The sequence below is a fragment of the Bubalus bubalis genome, chromosome 7 (assembly GCF_019923935.1).
Source record: "Bubalus bubalis isolate 160015118507 breed Murrah chromosome 7, NDDB_SH_1, whole genome shotgun sequence".
NCBI lineage: Eukaryota > Metazoa > Chordata > Mammalia > Artiodactyla > Bovidae > Bubalus > Bubalus bubalis.
Genome location: NC_059163.1, coordinates 8964973 through 8990289, shown reverse-complemented (window position 1 = coordinate 8990289; position 25317 = coordinate 8964973). Strand labels below are relative to the sequence as shown.

The 25317-nt window shown below is 37.0% G+C and overlaps 1 protein-coding gene across 5 annotated transcripts in view; it reads right to left on the bottom strand.

Moving 5' to 3' along the window:
* RAB28 (RAB28, member RAS oncogene family) overlaps positions 1 to 25317 on the bottom strand; it is a 108458-nt gene that overhangs the window by 61636 nt on the left and 21505 nt on the right. For all 5 annotated transcript variants that reach the window (XM_025289693.2, XM_006075828.3, XM_006075827.3 and 2 more), the window contains exon 4: positions 23040 to 23169. In XM_025289693.2, coding sequence (XP_025145478.1) covers positions 23040 to 23169 — 130 coding nt within the window. The remainder of the gene's footprint in view (positions 1 to 23039; positions 23170 to 25317) is intronic.

Below are 25317 nucleotides of genomic sequence, written 5' to 3'. Positions count from 1 at the left end.
GTACTCTTGCCTGTAGAATGCCATGGACAGAAGAGCCTGGCAGGCTACCATCCATGGGGTCGCAAAGAGACAGACACGACTGAACAACAGTATCAGTATCACAAATTGAGCCCATATAAGATTGCAAATTACTCTGGTGAATATACAAATGATAAAAAACCAAAACAGCCTCACTGCTAACATGAACAAAGTTTTTTTTTTTTAATTTCATTAAAGTATAATTGATTTACAATGTTGTGTTTAATTTCTACTGCACAACAAAGTGACTCAGTTATATACATATATTCTTTTTCATACTGTTTCCCATTATGGTCTATCACAGGATATTAAATATAGTTCTCTGTGCTATACAGTAGAACTTTGTTGTTTATCCATCCTATAAATAATAGTTTGCAAAAGGTCCGTCTAGTCAAGGCTATGGTTTTTCCAGTGGTCATGTATGGATATGAGAGTTGGACTGTGAAGAAAGCTGAGCGCCAAAGAATTGATGCTTTTGAACTGTGCTGTTGGAGAAGACTCTTGAAAGTCCCTTGGACTGCAAGGAGATAAAATCAGTCCATTCTGAAGGAGATCAGTCCTGGGTGTTCTTTGGAAGGAATGATGCTAAAGCTGAAACTCCAGTACTTTGGCCACCTCATGCGAAGAGTTGACTCATTGGAAAAGACTCTGATGCTGGGAGGGATTGGCAGCAGGAGGAGAAGGGGACAACAGAGGATGAGATGGCTGGATGGCATCACTGACTTGATGGATGTGAGTTTGAGTGAACTCCGGGAGATGGTGATGGACAGGGAGGCCTGGCATGCTGCGATTCATGGGACACGACTGAGCGACTGAACTGAAATAAACTGAACCCCAAATTCCCAATTCTTTCCTCCCATGGCAACCATAAGTCTGTTCTCCATATCTGTAAATCTGTTTTTATTTTGTAGATATGTTCACTTGTGCCATATTTTAGATTCCATATATAAGAGATATCATATATGGTATGTCTTTCTGATTTATTTCAGTTAGCATGATAATCTCTAGGTCCATCCATGTTGTTTCAAATGGCATTATTCCATTCTTTTTAATGGCTGAGTAATATTTTATTGTGTGTGTAGAATATACACATATATACTCACATGCATACCACATCTTCTTTATCCATTCATCTGTCGATGGACATTTAGCTTGTGTCCATGTCACAGTTCAGTTCAGTCACTCAGTCATGTCTGACTCTTTGTAGCCCCATGGATGCAGCACACCAGGCTTTCCTGTCCATCAACAACTCCTGGAACTTGCTCAAACTCATGTCCATTGAGTCGGTGATGCCATCCAACCATTGCATCCTCTGTCATCCCCTTCTCCTTCTGCCTTCAGTCTTTCCCAGCATCAGGGTCTTTCCCAATGACTCAGTTCTTCACATCAGGTAACCAAAGTATTGGAGCTTCAGCTTCACCATCAGTCCTTCCAATGAATATTCAAGGCTGATTTCCTTTAGGATTGACTGGTTTGATCTCCTTGAAGTTCAAGGGACTCTCAAGAGTCTTCTCCAACACCACAGTTCAAAAGTATCAATTCTTCAGTGCTCAACTTTCTTTATGGTCCAACTCTCACATCCATACATGACTACTGGAAAAACCACAGTTTGGACTATATGGACCTCTGTCGGCAAAGTAAGGTCTCTGCGTTTTAATATGCTGTCTAGGTTGATCATTGTTTTCCTTCCAAGGAGCAAGCTTCTTTTAATTTTATGGCTGCAGTCACCATCTGCAGTGATTTTGGAGCCCAAGAAAATAAAGTCTGCCACTGTTTTCATTGTTTCCCCATCTATTTGCCATGAAGTGATGGGACTAGATGCCATGATCTTAGTTTTTTGAATATTGAGTTTTAAGCCAGCTTTTTCACTCTCCTCTTTTACTTTCATCAAGAGGCTCTTTAGTTCCTCTTCACTTTCTGCCATAAGGGTGGTGTCATCTGCATATCTGAGGTTATTGATATTTCTCCAGGCAATCTTGATTCCAGTTTGTGCTTTATCTAGTCTGGCATTTTGCATGATGTACTCTGCATATAAGTTAAACAAGCAGGGTGACAATATACAGTTTTGTCATACTCCTTTCCCAATTTGGAACGAGTCCTTTGTTTCATGTCTGGTTCTAATTGTTGCTTAGATTAGATTAAATTATATAACAACAATGTATCCTGCTTGAGGATAGTTTCTCCTTCCTGAAAACCTTCTGGCTAATCCTGTTTTCTTAAAATGTAAATTCTTGGAGTGGGTCTAGTAAGATCTTTACAACCTTGAGACAGTCATTTGATTTACTGTAATAACTAATTTAAAAAGTATATAACTCCCTTGCTTAGACTAGTGAGTGGGGCATTCTCCACCCCCCTCTCTGATGTCTATGTCAGAAGCTTTCTCTGGCCCTGTTCATACTTTAGTAAAACTCTGCTACACAAAAGCTCTTGAGTGATCAAGCCTAGTCCCTGATCCCAAAGCTAAATCTTCTTCAAAGATCAAGAATCTGACACCATTCACTGTAAGCTATCAGTATTCCCATTTCTGGAAGAATCTTCCAGTGTGTTGTGATCCACACAGTCAAAGGCTTTGGTGTAGTCAATAAAACAGATGCTTTTCTGGAATTCCCTTGCTTTTTCTATGATCCAGTGGATGTTGGCAATTTGATCTTTGGTTCCTCTGCCTTTTCTAAAACCAACTTGAACATCTGGAAGTTCTCGGTTCATGTACTCTAGAAGCCTAGCTCGGGGATTTTTGAACATTACTTTGCTAGTGTGTGAGATGAGTACAGTTATGCGATAGTTTGAATGTTATTTGGCATTGCCTCTCATTAGAATGAAAACTGATCTTTACAGTTCTGTGGCCACTGCTGAGTTTTCCAAATTTGCTAGCATATTGAGTGCAGCACTTTCACAGCATCATCTTTCAGGATTTGATATAGCTCAGTTGGAATTCCATCAACTCACCTCACTTTGTTCATAGTGATGCTTCCTAAGGCCCACTTGACTTCACACTCCAGGATGTCTAGCTCTAGGTGAGTGATCACACCATCGTGGTAATCTGGGTCATGAAGATCTTTTTTGTACAGTTCTTCTGTGTATTCTTGCCACCTCTTCTTAATATCTTCTGCTTCTGTTAGGTCCATGCCGTTTCTGCCCTTTATTGTGTCCATCTTTGCATGAAATGTTCCCTTGATATCTCTAATTTTCTTGAAGCGATCTCTGGTCTTTCCCATTGTATTGTTTTCCTCTATTTCTTTGCATTGATCATGTCTGGGCTACTGTAAACAGTGCTGCTATGAGCACAGGTGTACATGTATCCTTTCAAACTATAATTCTGAGTATATGCCTAGGAATGAGACTGATGGATCATATAGTAACACTATTATTAGTTTTCTGAGGAACCTCCATACTGTATTCTATGGTGGCTGCACCAATTTACATTCCCACCAACAGTGTAAGAGGGTTCCCTTTTCTCTACACCCTCTCCAGCATTTATTATTTGTAGACCTTTTAGTAACGACCATTCTAACTGATAGACATAGTACCTCAAGGTAGCTTTTTAAAATATTTTACTACTTTTTAAAATTCTTATTTTATATACTTGATTTACAATGTTATGTTAGTTTCAGGTGTACAACAAACTGATTCTGTCATACATAAACATATAAATTTTTTTTAGATTCTCTTCCCATTTAGGTTATTACAGAATACAGAGTAGAACTTCCTGTGCTATACAGTATGTCTTTATCTATTTTGTGTGTGTGTGTGTATATATATATATATATATATATATATATATATATATATATATGCTGCTAAGTCACATCAGTCATGTCCGACTCTGTGCGACCCCATAGATGGCAGCCCACCAGGCTCCCCCGTCCCTGGGATTCTCCAGGCAAGAACACTGGAGTGGGTTGCCATTTCCTTCTCCAATGCATGAAAGTGAAAAGTAAAAATGAAGTTGCTCAGTCATGTCCGACCCTCAGCGACACCATGGACTGCAGCCTATCAGGCTCCTCCATCCATGGGATTTTCCAGGCAACAGTACTGGAGTGGGTTGCCATATATATATATATATATATATACCCACACATACATATACATATACATATACACACACACACAAACACACATATATATGCTAAATCTAAACTCCTAATTTATCTGCCCCCCACCCCATTTTTCCCCTTTCATAACCATAAGTTTGTTTTCTAAGTCTTTGAGTCTGTTTCTGTTTTCTAAGTAAGTTCATTTGTGTCATATTTTTAGAGTCCACATATAAGTGACATTTTATGATATTTGTCTCTGTGTGACTTACTTCACTCAGTATAATCATCTCTAGGCCCACCAGTGTTGCTGCATTATTTCATTCCTTTTTATGAATAGCATTATTTCATTCTTTTTTATGGCTGAGTAGTATTCCACTGTACATCTGTACCTCACTGTAGTTTTGATTTGCATTACTTTAGTAATTAGCAATAATGGGCATCTTTTCACATGCCTACTGGCCATCTCTAAGTCTTCTTTGGAAAAATGTCTATTTAGGTCTTCTGCCTATTTCTCAATTGGGTTTTTTTGTTGTTGTTGTTATTGAATTGTAGGAGTTGCTTGTACATTTTGGAAATTAAGCCCTTGTCAGTCACATCATTTGCAAACATTTTCCTGATGCAGAGAAAGTTTTAGAGGTCAATATAGAAAATGATCCAGCCATAACATTCCTGTAAGTCAAAGCAAAATCCAAAGCAAGGCACTCTCTTCAACTAACAAAGGCTGAGAGAGGTGAGGAACCTGCAGAAGAAATGTTTGGAGCTAACAAAAGTTGATGAATAAGGTCCAGGGAAAGAAGCCGTCTCCATGGAGATGGAGCCATGCTCCATCAACATGAAAGCACAAGGTGAACCAGCAAGTGCTCATAGAGAAGTTGTGGGAAGTTTTGAGAAGAAGATGGAGCTACGTTAACTGAAGGAGGCTACACTAAACAATCCAATTTGACCAGTGACCTCATAAGAGGAGACTCGAATACAGACATGCACAAAGGAAAGACCATGTGAAGACAAAGCCCTTTACAAACCAAACCTGCAGACACCTTGATCTCAGACTTAGAGCCTCTAGAATTGAGAAAATTAATTTCTGTTGTTTAAACCACCCAGATTAAAGTACTTTGTTATGGCAGCCCTGGCAAGCTAATACAGGCTCTAGTATTGTTCAGTAATTTAGATCCTCCTAGCATGGGAACCCAGAGAAGGCAATGGCACCCCACTCCAGTACTCTTGCCTGGAAAATCTCACGGACGGAGGAGCCTGGTAGGCTGCAGTCCATGGGGTCTCTAAGAGTCAGACATGACTGAGCGACTTCACTTTCACTTTTCATTTCCATGCATTGCAGAAGGAAATGGCAACTCACTCCAGTGTTCTTGCCTGGAGGATCCCAGGGACGGGTGAGCCTGGTGGGCTGGCATCTACGGGGTCCCACAGAGTCGGACATGACTGAAGTGACTTAGCAGCAGCAGCAGCGTGGGAACAAACACCAAATATGGACATGGAAGTCATACTGCAAGAAACTCGAAAATGAGTTCATAGGAGATTTCTTTTTTATTTTATTTTAAAGCCAACATTTAGATCTTATGTCCATTTTCTGAATGGGTTGTTTTTTCCTTTTACATTGAGCTGCATGAGCTCTCTGTATTTTTAGAGATTAATCCCTCGTCAGTCGCTTCATTTGCAGATATTTTCTCCCATTCTGTGGGTTGTCATTTTGTTTTGTTGATGGTTTTGTTTGCCATGCAAAAACTTTTAAGTTTAATTAGGACCTATTTGTTTCTTTTTGTTTTTATTTCCATTAGTCCAGGAGGTCTCCAAAAAAGATATGCAGACGGCCAAAAAGCACAAGATGCTCAACATCACTAATTATTAGAAAAATGCATATCAAAACTACAATGAGGTATCACCTCATACTGGTCAGAATGGCCATTATCAAAAAATCTACAAACAATAAATGCTGGAGAGGGTGTGGAGAAAGGGAACTCTCCTAAACTGTAAATGGGAATGTAAATTGGAACAGCCACTATGGAGAACAGTATGGAGGTTTCTTAAAAACTAAAAGTAGAACTATCATATGATCCAGCGATTCCACTACTGGGCATATATCCAAAGAAAATATTAATTCAAAAAGATACATACACCACAACGTTCACTGCACCATTATTTACAAAAGCCAAGACATGAAGCAATCTAAATGTCCATCAACAGAGGAGTGGATAAAGATACAGTACATACAGTAGTATAAAAAATGGAGTATTACTCAGCAATAAAAAAGAGGGAAATAATGCCATTTGCAGCAACACAAATGGACCTGGAATTGACATACTGAGTGAATTAAGTCAAACAAAGACAAATATCTTATGATACTGCTTATATATGGAATCTTAAAAAAAAACGGAAAACAGAGTCACAGATGTAGAAAACAAACCTATGTTCACCAGGGGAGAAAGGGGGGCTAGGGATAAACTGGGAGACTAGGACTGACATATACACGCTACTATATATAAAACAGATAACTAACAAGGACCTACTGTATAGCTCAGGGAACTCTATTCAACACTCTGCCACGACCTATATGAGAAAAGAATCTTTAAAAATAGTGTGTACACTATTTTATTTTATATGTGTGTGCGTACATATATATACATATATATATGTATAACTGATTCACTTTGCTATATACCCGAAAATAACACAACATTGTAAATCAACTATATTCCATTAAAAATAAATTAAAAAAAAAAATTTTAAGCCAACATTAAATTCCAAATGGAGAGATACCCTTGAATTGGCTCAAGGCTTAACCATAACAAGATGTATCCAAACCTAACAGTTTTGCAAAGATTCAGTTCCAGTTCCAGATTCCTCTTAATCCTTTCTTGCCCACTGATAAAGTAGAGCTAAGTAATACATTGTTTTTCTTTTGTACTTTTTGCCCATTATGTTAATCTTACTTCCACAACAAGACAAGTTTCCTGAAGGTTGGATTCATGATATATGTGCCCAGGAAGCAGCCCTGTGCTCACAAAAAGAACTTGTTACTTTATAAACTGACTGTACTAAGTAGTTTCATTAAGTTTGCTATTATCTTTGTATGCTGCTTAATTTCCAGGTATTTCAAATTAGAAAGAACTCAGAACATGTCTTCAACACATATATAGAATCACACAGATTTTAAAGCATCCTACAAGAATTACTTTGTTGTTGTTGTTGTTTAGTTGCTAAATCATGTCCAATTCTTTTCTGACCCCGTGGACTGCAGTCCTCTGTTCCTCTATCCATGGGATTTCCCAGACAAGAATACTGGAGCGGGCTGCCATTTCCTTCTCCAGGGGATCTTCCTGACCCAGGGATCAAACTCATATTCTGCATTGGCAGGTAGATTCTTCACCACTGAGCCACCAAGGAAGCCCCACAAGAATTACTTAATTTAGCCTAATTAACCATCTAATTAATCATTTAAAGTAACTATTAGAGCCATACAGACCACAATATTTATTCTTATTTTTTCCACTGTTAGCAAAATACATCTTTTACAGCATACAGTGGCTAATCTTAACCATTCCCTGAATGATAATGAGAATGTATTTTCACAGTAGCAATTGGTGACATTTCAATAAATCAATGTGCTGCAGTGATACCTAAATAAAAGCTTATTTCACTATAATGATGCTTCCAGGCTTCCCTCAAGTCAGGTGGTTACTTGCAGTTAATGATCTGTGACATGCCACACAAGTAGTCCTAAAAAGACTTATTATCCACCTCATGTGCAACAATATTTGCTTTATGGATGGCTAAATGAATGAAGACATTCAATGCAACTGTAAAAGTAAAATCAAAAGAAAACTTACAAGTAACATGTTTTCTTTAAGTAAAAGGGCTGAGACCATTTTCCATTAATACTTAACCTTTTGCTGGAGCAGTGCAACCTCATATAATACTCAGATCCATGAAGTCCAAGAGCTGTTCTGGGTTAATGCTAATTAACTGCCCCCAATCAAAAGAGCAGTAACTTTCCAAAATTGTGAGATCATCAGCCTTTATTGCTGACGTCAAAGTCACAAAGCTAAAAGGAGACAAATATGCTTTATACATAAATTAACAGTATGTCTTTCAACTGAATTTACATACACCTACATAACACAAACACACCAGGAAAAGAATTGTTATGCTGCACGCAAAATTTGCTAATCTCAAACAATACACTATCTTTTATAGCTGCCAGACTTTGTAAGCATTCAAATGTTTACCATTTATAATTTTATTTCATTTACTAGACTCGGCTTTTGTCCACCATATGTCCACTGTGGATTAACTATTCCCTTAGGCACAATTAAAGCCTTTCCATTTGTTGTAAGAAGAGCTAAGTATGAAGGACACAGCCAGAAATAACATTTATACCTCAACCAAAAACAGAAGAACATTCAAACTCAAACGATGGTTTATGTAGCATCTTTTTTTTATTAGACACATGTCTACAAAGCAAAATAAACTTGAGATAAAAAATCATGGCAACTGTACACTAGCTTTCACCATTCAGATTGAATACCAAAATTATAACATCTCCATCAACTGAATTTAAATATTTTTGCAGAAAAAAATGTACTTCTAAACTACAAGTGAAGGGTGGCTTCCAAACAATAATTATAACCAAAACTTTAATAATCATTTGAAATACATTCAAAGACATTTCACAAAAATTTTGATATTTTTGATTTTTAAATCCTTAAGTTAAAAATCAACATGGACTGAGCAGTATCTCTTCCCATTACCCATAACTAGAAGACAGGATTCTGAGAGACAGTGGGAATAAAACAACAACTAATACATATAGCACCTATTAAATACCAGGCATGATTCCAGGAGTTTTGTATGTATTTAATTCTTTTAACAACCTCCTTATAAGGTAGGTGGTATTGTCATTTCTGTTTTACAGATGACAAAACTGAGGTACAAGAGGGTGAATACCTCCCCATGGTCACAGGTTTAAATAAGTGAGCCCATATCTGACCTAAGTGATCTTACTTAAGTCTTTGTCCTTGACCACTACTCATACTGCCTTTATAATAAAGATATTAAAGTGCTAGAACACACTACAAAACAAATATCCATAAAGGGAAATAAATACAACTTCTCATCTTTTAAAATTAAAATTTTGAAGGTAAATTAAGCGATTAGGGCTCAAGAGTTTAGTTTTCAAAAGAACTATGTGTGTAATATAAAAGAATTTTTACATGATCTTGTGTTATAGTAAGTCATAAGCACCAAGTGAAGCTGTTACTAAATGCCTCTTCCAAATGAAAAACCTAGCCTAGAGTTTTACAAAAGCTAGGGGGAATAAAAAAGTGTTATTTTTTCTCTTTATCATCTCAAAAAGTTCCATAATTCCATCCTTTACTGAGATTGAGAATTAATAATTTTGTAGTCATTCATAACAAGTGTTAGTATTTACTGAGCACTTCCTGTGGCCAGGGATTGAACTGGATCCTAGAGAGACAGCAGTGAAGAGGACAGTCTCTGCCTTCATGGAGCTTTAGTCACAGAACACCTGCATGATTCCAAAGGGAAAAACTAAACAAACTTTGCTCTAAAAAAAGGTTATACTTTTTCAGAAAAATGGCACAGCGTAAAAAGCATAAAACAGCTAATAAGTATTAAAATCAAGGGAGAAACTATCTAGTATTCTGTCCTACCTAGTCCTTTTTTATTTATTCCCCTCAACCTCTATAAAAAGAATTGGGAAAGCTCACACACATCCTTCACGTTCTACCTTTTCACTTAATGAGAATCAATACAACAAACTGAAGAGTAAAGAAAGATGACATTTAAAACTATATCTAAAATCAGAACAAGTTTTTAAAAAAAATTGAAACATTCATTTTACATCATCAGGTGTTTGCACAACTCCCTCCCCTCCATGTCTGTCTCTCTCTTTTACAAGGAACATAAAGTATACAGTACTACCTTCCCTCCGTTAATGTGAGCCCTCACTCACGTCCCCTCCCACTGCTTCCCCACTCATCACTCAGTGGCATTACATATACATGTTGCCTCCATTCTCTGTCTACAATTCATTTCCTTCCCTTCTCTCTGGAACTCACTCTGCTCAACTTTCAGTCCCACAACTCCAGTGAACCTGCTTACTAAGGTCACCACCAACTGCCTCTGTACTGCTTAATCTAATCATCCTCACACCTGCTCTGTTGATCACTCCTTTCTCCTTAAAAATCCTGTACATTTGGCTCCCAGGATACTTCACTCTCCTGATTTTCCTCCTACCTTTACTGGCCACACCTTAATTCCCTTGCTAATCTCTCTTCACTTTCTCAACTTTAAAATATGACTTAACTTAAGGACTAATCTTTTGACCACTTTTCTTTTTATACTCATTCTATGTAAAGTTCATCTAGTCTCAAGGATTTATGAACAAAGGTAATGGAGGTGATGGAATTCCAGTTGAGCTATTCCAAATCCTGAAAGATGATGCTGTGCAAGTGCTGCACTCAATATGCCAGCAATTTGGAAAACTCAGCAGTGGCCACAGGACTGGAAAAGGTCAGTTTTCATTCCAATCACTAAGAAAGGAAATGCCAAAGAATGCTCGAACTACCACACAATTGCACTCATCTCACACGCTAGTAAAGTAATGCTCAAAATTCTCCAAGCCAGGCTTCAGTAATACATGAACCGTGAACTTCCAGATGTTCAAGCTGGTTTTAGAGAAGGCAGAGGAACCAGAGATCAAATTGCCAACATCCGCTGGATCATTGAGAAGCAAGAGAGTTCCAGAAAAACATCTATTTCTGCTTTATTGACTATGCCAAAGCCTTTGACACTGTGGATCAGTGTCAAACTGTGGAAAATTCTGAAAGAGATGGGAATACCAGACCATCTGACCTGTCTCTTGAGAAACCTGAAGCAACAGTTAGAACTGGACATGGAACAACAGACTGGTTCCAAATAGGAAAAGGAGTACGTCAAGGCTGTATATTGTCACCCTGCTTACTTAACTTATATGCAGAGTATATGATGAGAAACACTGGGCTGGAGGAAGCACAAGCTGGAATCAAGATTGCCGGGAGAAATATCAATAAGCTCAGATATACAGACACCACCACCTTTATGGAAGAAAGTGAAGAGGAACTAAAAGGCCTCTTGATTAAAGTGAAGGAGGAGAGTGGAAAAGTTGGCTTAAAGCTCAACATTCAGAAAACTAAGATCATGGCATCTGGTGCCATTACTTCATGGCAAATAGATGGGGAAACAGTGGAAACAGTGTCAGACTTTATTTTGGGGGGCTCCAAAATCACTGCAGATGGTGACTGCAGCCATGAAATTAAAAGACGCTTACTCCTTGGAAGGAAAGTTATGACCAACCTAGATAGCATATTCAAAAACAGAGACATTACTTTGCCAACAAAGGTCCATCTAGTCAAGGCTATGGTTTTTCCTGTGGTCATGTATGGATGTGAGAGTTGGACTGTGAAGAAAGCTGAATGCCGAAGAATTGATGCTTTTGAACTGTGGTTGGAGAAGACTCTTGAGAGTCCCTTGGACTGCAAGAAGATCCAACCAGTCCATCCTAAAGGAGATCAGTTCTGGGTGTTCACTGGAAGGACTGATGTTGAAGCTGAAACTCCAATACTTTGGCCACCTCATGCGAAGAACTGACTCATTGGAAAAGACCCTAATGCTGGCAAGGATTGGGGGCAGGAGGAGAAGAGGACAACAGAGGATAAGATGGCTGGATGGCATCACCGACTCGATGGACATGGGTTTGGATAGACTCCGGGAGCTGGTGATGGACAGGGAGGCCTGGCGTACTGCGATTCATGGGGTTGCAAAGAGTCGGACATGACTGTGTGACTGAACTGAACTTACAGAATATGGTGTTGACTCCCAGACTTTTATCTCTAGTCTTCATCTTGTCACTGAATGATAGACTCATATATCCAACTACTAAACATCTCTACGTAGAGGCTTACTAAGTACATCTAGGGTCACAGAGTCGGACACGACTGAGCGACTGAACTGAACTGAACGTGTCCAAGACCAATCTTATCCAAATCTGCTCCTCCAACACTCTTCCTCATCTCAGTAAACTGAAGTTTAACCTTCCAGATGCGAAGACCAAAAATCTTGGCATTATATGGCCTCTTCTCCCCTCTATCCATAACCAATCTTCGAAAATATCCATCAATACCTTCCAAATATATCCAGAAGCCAACCACTTCTCACGGACATTAAAGTCACTTTCAGTTCAGTTCAGTCGCTCAGTCGTGTCTGACTCTTTGCGACCCCATGAATTCCAACACGCCACACCTCCCTGTCCATCACCAACTCCCGGAGTTCACTCAGACTCACGTCCATCGAGTCGGTGATGCTATCCAGCCATCTCATCCTCTGTCGTCCCCTTTTCCTCCTGCCCCCAATCCCTCCCAGCATCAGAGTCTTCTCCAATGAGTCAACTCTTCGCATGAGGTGGCCAAAGTACTGGAGTTTCAGCTTTAGCATCACTGCTTCCAAAGAACACCCAGGACTGATCTCCTTTAGAATGGACTGGTTGGATCTCCTTGCAGTCCAAGGGACTTTAATCGTGTCCAACTCTTTGTGACCCTATGGACTATAGCCTGTCAGGCTCTTCTGTCCATAGGATTCTCCAGGCAAGAATAATGAAGTAGGTTGCCATGCCCTCCCCTAGGGGATCTTCCTGACCCAGAGACTGAACCTGTGCCCTTGAGGTCTCCTGCATTGGCAAGTGGGTTCTTTACCACCTGTACTTCTCACCTGGATTGTGAAAAAGTTTCTATTTACCTTGCTTCCACTTTTACCCACTATGGTATATTCTCAAAATAGGAACTGTAGTAATCCTTTCAAGTTAAATCATTTAGCTCTCCTCAAACACCTCAGTGGCTCTTCATCTCGTGCAAATAAAAGTCAGAGTCCTTACAATGGCCAACAGTCCTTCCTGACCTGTCCTCCCCTTCTCTACCATCGTGCTTCAATCCTATGCTAGTCTTTCAGTTACTGTTCCCCATACACAGCTATACACACAGCTACCAACTCTCCCCACTCTCCTGTCTCCTTCTCTTTCTCTCCCTCATGTACACACAGACACATGTGTGCCTCCTCACAGTTTCTAAGAGAAAAAACAACAACCAAATACTTCAGGGAGGCCTTTGCACCTACTCTTTCCCTTTACCTGGATAACTCTTCTGCCAGGTATCTCTGTGGCACTCTCTCTCATCTCCTTTATGCCTCTGCTCAAATGTCATCTTCTCAGACTTTCCCTGACTACCATATTTAAAATCTTAACACTGTCTTCTAAGAATTCCTTTTACTCCTTTCCTGCTCTATCTATCTACACAACACAATGCCATTTAATACATTATGTATTATACTTATTTATTTATTGCCTATCTTCCTCTACGGAGAAGGCAATGGCACCCCACTCCAGTACTCTTGCCTGGAAAATCCCATGGACGGAGAAGCCTGGTAGGCTGCAGTCCATGGGGTCGCTAAGGGTCAGACACGACTGAGCGACTTCACTTTCACTTTTCACTTTCATGCATTGGAGAAGGAAATGGCAACCCACTCCGGTGTTCTTGCCTGGAGAATCCCAGGGACGGGGGAGCCTGGTGGGCTGCCGTCTCTGGGGTTGCACAGAGTCGGACACGACTGAAGTGACTTAGTAGCATCTTCCTCTACTGGAACACCTAGACAGGTATGGGCTCAATAAAAATTTGCTGAATGAATGAAATAAATGAATAAGAAAAGATGTAAGAAAGCAGACAAAGAAAATAACTGCTGAATTGCTTTACTTACTGCAGAAACTAGACATTCATATGAAATTTTAAAAAACGTTACAGAAAATGAAAACTAAATTCTAAACTCAAGAACAAATTTCAATTAAAAAGAAATGCTTTTTAAAATCAAGCTCCCTGCCTTCAGATTATACTACAAAGCTACAGTAATCAAACAGCATGGTACAGACATAAAAAGAGACACACATATCAATGGAACAAAAGAGACAGAATTCAATACTAAGATTTATCATTACTGTTGTTTTAGGTAAATGCATCTATTTATGTATATGGAAAATGGATATTTAATAACTGAATGATAAAATGAGCCTAAAAAATCATCTCTGCAAGGATATTTCAATTACATATAAAGTTAAACTCTCTTAAAATTGTACAGCAACAAATATGCTCAATTAATCAGACGTACATCTAAATACAGTTAGGGTCATCATATTTTAGGAATAGAAGGTGCTTATGACTGTCTGGTAAAATTCCCTCATCTTATACATGAGGATCATCTTAAGTGAATAAATTGCCAAGGTAATGAAGTTATAAAAAAATGACAATAGCAGTACAAAGTTTTCTGATCCCCACTCTAGTATTCTTTTAATGCATATTGGATTTATTACATAATCACTGCAAATATAAAGCACACTATTAAAGGGGCTTAAATTACACTGATGAAAATCTCCAATCTCCTTTTCACACAAAAAAATGTTTTTACAGCTGCATTCTTTAATATTTAATATTAATTTAATTTTTAGTAATTAAATTTTCTTCTAAAAATTAAATTCAAAGAAATTCATCATAAAAGAAACAAAAGATGGATTATGCTTTCTTTAGCATTTAATAAACTTTCTATATCATGACAATGAAAGATAGACAGAAATTATATAAACAGATTGCTATGCCCAAAATCCTTACACAGCTCCTCCCAAACAAAACAAAACCACATAAGGCAGAGGCCAACCCAATACTGTAAAGCAATTAGCCTCCAATTAAAAAAAAAAGAAAAAACAAAACCACAAAGTCCTTAAACTTCCCAAGCTAAGTAAACCATAATACTGCCAAAATGGTTTAAAGCAGGCCATCTTAAAAAAAAAAAAGTAACTATGAAATGACATAATAACTGTAACAACTGTCAAGTGAAAAATGTTTCTTGATGAGTATTATGAAAAAGCACTCATATGACAGTTTCTCCCCCCCAATATATCAGTCACAATACCAGTCTGAATTTAAGCTTATGCATTTATTTGAGGAAACTACTCAATCAATTAAACTTGAAATATTATCAAAATGTTCTTAAAAGTACAGTAGTAGGGTGAAGTATCACATAAAGGAACAGGTATAAGTGTTTATATTAAAATACTCACTCAATATACAGAATACTGATGCTACCAGTGTCAGAATAAGATGCTATCATCATCCTCCAGTAAGTACTGGAGGTACTCTATTTTAAAAATCATAGCTCTATTTTAAAAATTTACATGTAAACAGAGGAGAAAGCAATATACATATAAAGCCACAGAAACAGAAATGTTAGATCCATCTGAAAAAGACACTTGGATTTGATACCTTGGGATTACTATTACTGGAACAAAAAGAACCAAAGTATTAAAATAAATGGATAAGGAGCAGACTTTTAATTTAGACTGTATAAACAGAATGAACTTTTCAAATCCTCAAAAGAGCTTTTGTTTATGCTTTATAAATTGTAAACTCTTACACAAATTTGTAATGACTCATTTGTTCACTGTCATAATATTATAGATGACAATTTTTATAGAAGTTGATATTAATTCTTCAAAACAGGAATCAAAGTAAATGTTACTTACTTCATAGTTTCACATTTCCACTCTCCAGATAAAATAAGAATTTCTTAAGACTCAAAAAAGTCACAGTATAGGCAAGTATTTTCATGTAAATTCCCATGAAGTTCTTAAAGCTGAACTTATAACCTTCTCTTACACTCCTCTATTACTACGAATAAGGAATAGTCTCTAAAAGCCTTGTGATAATTTTATTGAGAAGATCAGTAAAATTTTCAACTTAAAATTTACTTGTTTTACTAATACATTTCCATGGAGTTCAGGGAACACAACTTACAGGGTACATTAAAATGTAACCTTTGAACCTCACAGTGTAAAACATCACTTCCTGGGCAGAGATAGTACTCCAAGAACAATCAATCACTGTTAAGAAGAATATACACTCAACATTGTTAATTAGTGTAGATGCACTCTTCTCTATGCCCTCATCTGTCATGAAGATTGTTTAAAAATCTGAGTTATTAGTCTTTATTTGGGAAAGGATCTGTTTAATATCTTTAAGAGTAGAAATCATTCATCCATTCACTCTATACTGGAGCGTGATAATTCCTACTACCAATACAAGTTACTGATAGCCACCACCCCTCCACTAACTAAGAAGCTATAAATCAGGAAGGGGGCAGCTCCTATGCAACCCTGTTAATTTCTGTTTACAATCTATCCAACCGAGAATGTTAGCTAGTCAGGGGAGAAACTAGGTGATGGATCAGATAGTAGGAAAACATAACAGCTTAAAGATAGAAAATAACAAAATGATAAATTAAAATGTCATGTGGTTATAACACATGGATTGAATATAAAATTAATCTTAAAAAAATTAATATTCCTGATGTTCATTTCAATTTGAACCTTCCCTGAAACACTAAAACTAAAATTGTATTTGAGTGCAGATTATGATTTTTAAATTAAACACACAAATTTTTAACCTGTAAATTAAAAGTTGAAAGTGTACAGTTCTACCAATATGTAAAAGTTTAAAATATGAAGAAAAATCTGAATTTTTTTAACATTTATTTACTCTAAAATCATGACAGAAAATCTATGACATTTTATCTCAAACATGATCCAGCATAATATAACCCCGATGTGTTTCCTAAGAAAGTCTGACATTATTAACCAGAGTGGAATTCACTAGGGCAGTTTGGTCTGAAGGCCATCTAACAGATTCCCTGTATCTACATATGTATTTTTCCTCATTAAGAAACCATTTTCCCTGAATAACATATCCCGGGCCATAAACACTTCTAATTTCAACAGAGTCTTCATGAAAAGGCTTTTATTCATTCATTCAGTATTCATTCATTCAGGCACTGTTGTAAGTGATGAGATCCTCAGCTTTCACAGAGTTTAGGCAGACAAGAAACAAACAAGAAATGATACCAGATGACAATGAGACTAGGCAGATAACTGAAACAGAACATCCTGACAGACTTTAGATTCCTTTAGATTTCATTGGTCGAGGAAGGCAACTCTGAGGTGATGACATTTAAGATGAGTTACAAATGACAAAATGGAGCCAGCCAAGCAGAGGCCAGAAGGAAAAGTCTATCAAGCAGAAGAAACCCTAAAGAACAAATTAACTTGGAAGGTTATAGGAACAGAAAAAAAGACAAATGTGCCTTACACACACAGTGGACAAGGGAGCATTTAGTAGAAATGAGTCTGAGAGGTAAGTAGGAGCCAGATTACCTTGTGCTTGAGAAACTGGATAAGGAGTTTGGATTTCAGTCTAAGTGTGATGAGAAGGCACTAGAGGGTTCTAAGCAGAAAAGTCATATAACATGATTTGCCATTTGGGAGCTGAATTGTAAGAGAACAAAGCTAGGAGCAGGAAGAACAGTTAGGAAGCTAGTGCCATAGTTCACATGAAAGATGGTCAGGTCCACTTGTAACAAGCCTGTAGTAAGTGGAGATAAACTGAAAATCCCTAGGCTCTGCAGTACAGGCTCTGGTCAACTGAGAGTGCCCGGATGTTGGGACAGCAAGACCTTCAAGGCCAGGAAACCAGGGTCTAGGCCTGGTGCATTTGGCTCCCCAAATTGTAGAAGCTATCCTAGATGGTAATATAATTGCTTCCAGGTGCTTATGTGGCTATAGTCATTGTAGCCTATGAGGCATCTCACTGCACTTGCAGCTGCAAACATCATCAAACTTCAACTAAACATAAAACACACAGAATAAGTAGATGGCTTACCCTCTTTCCCATTCTGAAAGTTACTACTTCCAAATGAATTTTTTTAATTTTCTCATTAGGGAAAAGTAAGGCCTTCCATGGAAATTTGAACATAACTACTTATTAATCCCAAGAACCAAACAAAGCAAAAGAAGGTCAAATTTCTAGAAAACTTGAGGATGGTATAGAAAAAGAGTAAAATTAAGACCCAGGTTAGCAGGTCCCAAACACTGCTTAAGCATTCTCTTGGGTTCTACTTTTGTGCAAAATAATAATGGCTACCTGAATACACATAGGTGGCACTCGAAAATGTCTGCTGAATGAACTGCCCTACCCAATACACAGTATGAGAACTATCAAGTTAAAAAACAAGAAAAAAATGGTGACAAAAGAATTCTTTAAGAACCATTTCCTTCAGGCTACTTTTGTAAAATTTCTATTTCAGCTCGTGGTTCAGATGGTAAAGCGTCTGCCTGCAATACAGGAGAACCAGATTCGATCCCCGGGTTGGGAAGATCTCCTGGAGAAGGAAATGGCAACCCACTCCAGTATTCCTGCCTGGAGAATCCCAGGGACAGAGGACCCTGGTAGGCTACAGTCCATGGGATCGCAAAGAGTCGGACATGACTGAGCGACTTCACTTCACTTCACTTCAATCTGTAATTATGGTCTTTCAAGTTGAAGTTATAGTCCATGCTTTTAAAAGGCTACATGATTAATAATAATAATTGTTATCAACACTTACATATATAGGAAAAGTGTTTTTATGTAATAGCCCATTTAATCATTAAATCAACTTTATCACACAGAAACTATGATCCTTATTTCCAGATGAAGAAATTAAAGACACAAAGTAACTTGTGTGATATTACACTGCTAGTATGGGAAAAAACTGGGCTTGTAAGGAAAGTCTGTCTCAATTTAAAACCGTCTGATCTTAACCACGACTCAATACTTCATTTTCCGTCTTAAACAGTACAAAGAAAGAACATTAACTAGTATTTTATAGCCTTTTAGAATTGAATATAAAATAAAACATTTTATTTTATGTACAGTTGCCCATTGATCAACACTGGTTTGAACTGTGCAGATCCACTAACACACAGATTTTTTTCTCAGTAGTAAATACTACAGTACCTCATGATCTGAGATTGGTTCAATCCATGGATGCAGAACCACAGATACAGAGGAACCATGTTTACAGAGGGCTGGCTAAAAGTAAAACGTGAATTTTTGACTGCAGGAAGGAACTATGTCTATAAACCCTGTGATGTTGTTCAAGGATCAAATGTATTATATACTTTTTAGTATGTACTGAAATAATTAACTTACTAATTAACACTCTATTTCATTAAAGCAAGTCCCTTCCTCTGCTGGCTCTATCATTAACCTACTCTAGTTACTCTCTATATTTAACCGTAATAAAACACAATTTTTACAAAAATAAACCTGTAATTCACCTTTAGCTAAGACTATCCTCAATCCTCAGCCCAAATTTCTGAGAATTTACCATATTTTAATAAAAAGCAAATGACTTTATAACTTAGTAATATAAGTTCTTACTATGGAGCAAATTGACACACACACTCTGTGCACGGAAATTTTCTCTGTATCTCATCTTTTTGCTCAACTTTGGCTAAAAGTTGGTTCTGCTGTCAATATTTTCCTAGTCTACACATGCTTCTTTTCAACATATGTTTTCCATTCAAGCTGCACAGAATAGGACACAATGATGAATTTTTAAAAGCACAGTTAGGCAGACAATGACTCTATATAGATAATAATCATCATAATTCAGCTTCAAACGTCTTCCTAAATTCATTGTCAACAGATCTACTCTAAAAGAAATGTTAAAGGAAGTTCTTCAAAGAGAAAGAATCTACTATCAGACTCTTGGATGTATACAGATGAATAAAAGTGTTGGCAATGTAATAAGTAAAGGTAAAATAAAATGTGTGTGTGCTATGTGTGCTGAGCTGCTTCAGTTGTGTCTGACTCTGTGCTACCAGGCTCCTCTGTCCATGGGATTCTCTAAGCAAGAATACTGCAGTGGGTTGCATTGCCCTTCTCCAGGGGATCTCCCTACCCAAGGATGGAACCTGTATTTCTTTTCATCTTTTGCATTGCCAGGTGGGTTCCTTACCACTAGCACTGCCTGGGACGCCAAAATAAAGTGCACCTTTTTCTTATCTGTAATTGTTTTGAAAGCTAAATAACTATTTAAAGCAAAAGTTGTTTACAGAATATTTAAAAATATGTCTGACAATAATAACACAAAGAATTGAGGGGGTGTTAAAAAATACTACACATGAAAAGTGATACTATTATTTGAAGGTAGAGTAATTAAGGATATATACTGAAAATTCTGGGCTTCCCTGATAGCTCAGTTGGTAAAGAATCCGCCTGCAGTGCTGGAGACCCCAGTTTGATTCCTGGGTCAGGAAGATCCGCTGGAGAAGGGATAGGCCACCCACTCCAAAATTCTAAAGAAACAACTAAAAATATAATACATGAATATATAATATGTATAATAAGTTAATAAGTGAGATAAAATGGAATAATAAATAATCAATTAACCAAGGAAGAAAAAGAGGAGAAAAAAAGAAGCAACAGACTGAACAAATATGACACTCGTGATGAATGAAAAAGGTGGGACAGAACAACTGTGAGCATCTTTTCATCTGGAACATTCTCTGAATCTGAGAGCTGCTTCCTTGACTTGGAAGACTTTCCAATGTTCATGAGGCCCTTGATATAGAAACTCTTAATAAAATCTCTTTAACTAGTTTGCTGCTGCTACTGCTGCTAAGTCGCTTCAGTCGTGTCCGACTCTGTGAGACCCCATAGATGGCAGCCCACCAGGCTCTGCCATCCCTGGGATTCTCCAGGCAAGAACACTGGAATGGGTTGCCATTTCCTTCTCCAATGCATGAAAGTGAATAGTGAAAGTGAAGTCGCTCAGTCGTTTAATCAAAAAAAAGAAAAAAAATCTTTGCTTTTTAATATAATTATACCTCCCCAAAAAGAAAATACTACTATAATGTAATGCCTTATCTCTTAGAAGGGCTTCCCTTATAGCTCAGTTGGTAAAGAATCTGCCTGCAATGCAGGAGACCCAGGTTCGATTCCTGGGTTGGGAAGATCCCCTGAAGAAGGAAATGGCAATCCACTCCAGCATTCTTGCCTGGAAAATCCCATGGACAGAGGAGCCTGGCAGGCTACAGTCCATGGGGTCGCAAGAGTCGGACACAACTTAGCAACTGAACCACTATCTCTTAGAAACAAATTGTAAGATCATTTACTACATGAACATATTGATCATATGAAACTGGGCCAGTGACAGATAATAGTAAATAATATCCAGACACATGTTCATCTCTAATCACTTAATTTTACATAGATATAATATTTTGTGTAATCACATACTCTATTACATGATCTCATTCTGAAACAGAGTATTAGTAATATAAATACAAGAAAAGGATTACTCCAAAAGTAAAAAAATTCTTTCAATTTTCATGCTATTAAATCTCAAACATAACACTGTAACAATTTTTGGCATAAGTTCATATAACTTATGTAAATGTTTGTTTTTAAAACTCAGAATGGCATCACCAGCACAGTCCAATAGCCCATCTAGTCTGACATCCTGACAGTGACCAATGATGGAGGCCTCACAGGATAGCATAAACACATAACATAATGTATATAATTGTGCACCACCACACCATTACTCCAGATGTAGTTAGATTATATCCTGAAAGAAATGAAAACAAATCCCAACTCCCATCACTTCCGTACTCTGTAATTTCCCAAAAGGTGATGGGAAACCTCCAATAAAGCACAAATTTAACTATAATATATGCCAATGCTTTGGTGACATGACAAATGACTAACAAATGATCTTCTAAAATGAAAAACTATACTCATAAATAGAACCTAAGCTCATCAAAACTTATGATTTGTAAAATGAGTTTTCAATGAGTTGAAAAGCATCTGATTCACTTAGTTACATCTATAAAACAGATAAGCAAAATTTAATTAAAGCTTAATAAAAACTGTTTTCATCCATTTTGTGATACGTTATACTGTTTTCTAGAAAGTAGTAAAAAATTTATATTTTTAACTCTTCAGAGAAATTATATTCACACCTGTTTTGTAATGGTTTTAAAGCAAGGCTTGGATTTATTAAATGTTCATCTAAGTGTGTAAAACCACATAATGAAGAAACCATGGTTTGGTCCTTCAGGAAGTACTATTTCCTAAACAATTATAAACCCGCCCAAAAATGCACTATATTTTTAAAGACTTCTGGAAGAGATAATTCTCTTGGTAGTAAACTTGGGTACTGATTTAACAACGCTTATAGTTAGGAAACAGTTTCTGACCTGAATCCTCCATGGTATAATTTAAATTCATTTCTCTTTTTCTGACCTCAAATAAGTTGTAGAAGATTGGGTCATATCATATCTATTTGAAAACTCTTATTAAGGTCCCTTTTCCCAGGGTAAATGCATTGCAGGACTACGAACCAAGTAACAATCCTGTACTGAAATCAATCTTATAATTTTTACATGCTGTATATCATAGCCCAAGAGACAGATTTGAAAAATTATCCATCATTTCTACAAAGCACCACTCCTTCCCCACAATAATATACTTTCTCAAGAAAAAAAAAAAAAAAATTATAATGTAAAAGCAAACCTCAAAAATTTAGAAAAAGAAAGTCAATGAGCAATGAGGGCAAGGAATAATACACACAGAATTCCATGCAGACACTGCTTCCTTCCCCGGAACAGGGTACCATTTAATGAAATGTATCTCTCAAAATCTCTGGGGCAGAGCTAAAGCTGCAGCGCAATATCATAAAAACGTGCAGCTGTGCTGCTGTTCTTCCTAGACCACACTGCATCCTTAGACCACAGGAAGCCAAAACACACACACTGTCAGAACACAACTTACCTTAACAAGGAATCAGCCAAAGCAGCAGAGCAGTTACCACAGGTCAAGCATCAAAACTGTTACTGAAAAGACTGTACACATCTTTATGAATTTTCTCAACTTGCTCACTCCAGAAAAGCTGTTTTTCCAAAAAAGCTACTTACGTTTCCAAACATCATTTCTTTTAGGGATAAAAACTATAAGATAGGCAAATAAATTTACTACATATAAATAAACATTTATAACTTACTTTTATTGCCCACCAAGGCAACCAGGGGCTGAGTTTCTGACTCCTCACTCACTTTCTTCACCACGGAATACCAATCTTCTAAATTCTCAAAGCTTTGATAATTTGTAACATCATATACCAAGAGGACTCCCTGTCACAAAAGAGTTACACAACATTTGTAATATACTGCTTTAAAAAATATTAATACTAAATACTTGTAAGTAATAGATATGTTGAGTATAAAAAATACAAGCAAGGCCTGTTTGTATCTGACTTTAATTCTGTTATTAGCAGACAGATAATACTGAATGTTTTCATTCAAGATGTGAAGATACAAAGCAAGATAAAGAATGATTATATCAAATTGTGAGTGAGTTCCCAATAAGATATCTGGGATATGCTTGATAAGTTTCAATAAACGTAAGAAAAATCTTATTATAGAGGTGGAAAAAGCTGCAAGGTCTACAATTCTGCCTGTCACTTTCATGAGGTCAAACATTTAAACCTTTTAATAAATAACCATCTGCTGCTGCTCTTTTAAAATATTTTCAAAAATGGAGATACCGTGACATCCCTTGATAGTCAATTTTAGCGTTTAACACAATTTTCTTTAAATGAAATAAGTCGATTTCCTCTTTCGGTCCTCTGTGCATTAGGAGAACAACATGAGAGTATCCTCCTTATAATAACCCTTCATGTACTTAAAGATAGTTAAGTCACTCTTTCACTTGAAGATAGTTAAGTATCCTTTCCAGTATAAACAAACTCAATTCCTTAAACTTGCCTCAAAGGACCTATTTTCTATCCTTTTAATAACAGTTGTTGGTTCTTCCCAAGGCATGCTACATATAGTTTTTTGACATCCTCTTTAAAATGAGCAATGTAAAACTGGACATGATACTGTAATAAGAGTCTGAACAAAGCCAAATATAACAGAGGGATTGCTTCCTGTCTCTTATATATCATATTCCTTTTAATACATCCCATTATTTTGTGTGGGAAGGAAAAGTATGTACACACACAAAAATAACACTGCTACATTCTTGATTCTCATCCAATTTGTGGTCAAACACTTAATACAAAGCTCTACATATATAAGTCTGGACCCTAATGGCATTTATGTCTCCTTCTTCTTAAGTTATAATCACAAATGTTGACAACTTCTTACACCTATTATGTACCAGAGAGATATCTGGATCTTTTCATTCCTCCTCACAAAATATCATGCAAGACTGGTATTATCCTCATTTTCACTAATAACACAAGGTCACAGGGAGCCAGAATTTGAATCAAGGACTGAATATAAAGTCCACTCATTTACTCTATAAACATTTGTCAGTCAGCTATATGCCAGGCACTGTGCTGGGTACTAGGGACATAAATTCCAGCTTCAAGGAACTCAAAGCCCTGCAACAAAGACAGGCACACAAATAGACAAGTATATAACACAAAACTCATCGGCAACGGTATGCTCGTAAATATTAATTAACTAGCTTAAGGCATGGTAAGGAGAGGAAAGGATGAGAGAGCGTTATTTATAGCATTTGCCAATTTCTGTAATGTAAATACTCTCCTGTGGTCATTTAAAATCTATCAATGTCACTTCACGAAACAGAGCTGGGTAGGACATCACCACACAGCATTTCCACTATACAGACACACTTGATACACTAGATACAAAAAACCTTGAGGGCACAAACAACAGAAATATACAGTAAAATAATCAGTAAGTGATACATTTTGATCATATAAATCTTTGTTTTTAATATAAATTATGAGTTTATACATATATATATATATATTTGTAATCCTGAATGTATTCAACAATTGGCTCAAAAAAATTCCTAAAAATTTAACAACTGACTCTCCCTATGCAGATCTAGCTCACTACTGTTATGACCTTTCGGTCCTATGCTCTTTTTTCCCCCCCGTTTTATCACGAAATAGTTGACATACATCACTTTACAAGTTGAAGGCGTACAGCATGAAGGCTTAATTTACATATATTGCACAGTCATTCGTTAAACTACATTGGCTCCCCCAAGTCACTTAGCTTCTCTGGGTCTCAGGTTATTTGCCTAAACACTCTCTATGATCCTTTTCAGTTTAATGACTCTATAATCTTGAAGCAAAATCATGTGTCTGATTTATTTTAGCAACTTACAAACCTATTTCTATATTCCTAAATGCTTTGAAATAATACTCAGCACAGAATTATTTGAAATAATAAGCATAATCCCACTTTTCTTACTAAAAATAACGTCCTACAAACAGCCTCTGAACAAAGCTACTACTCAAT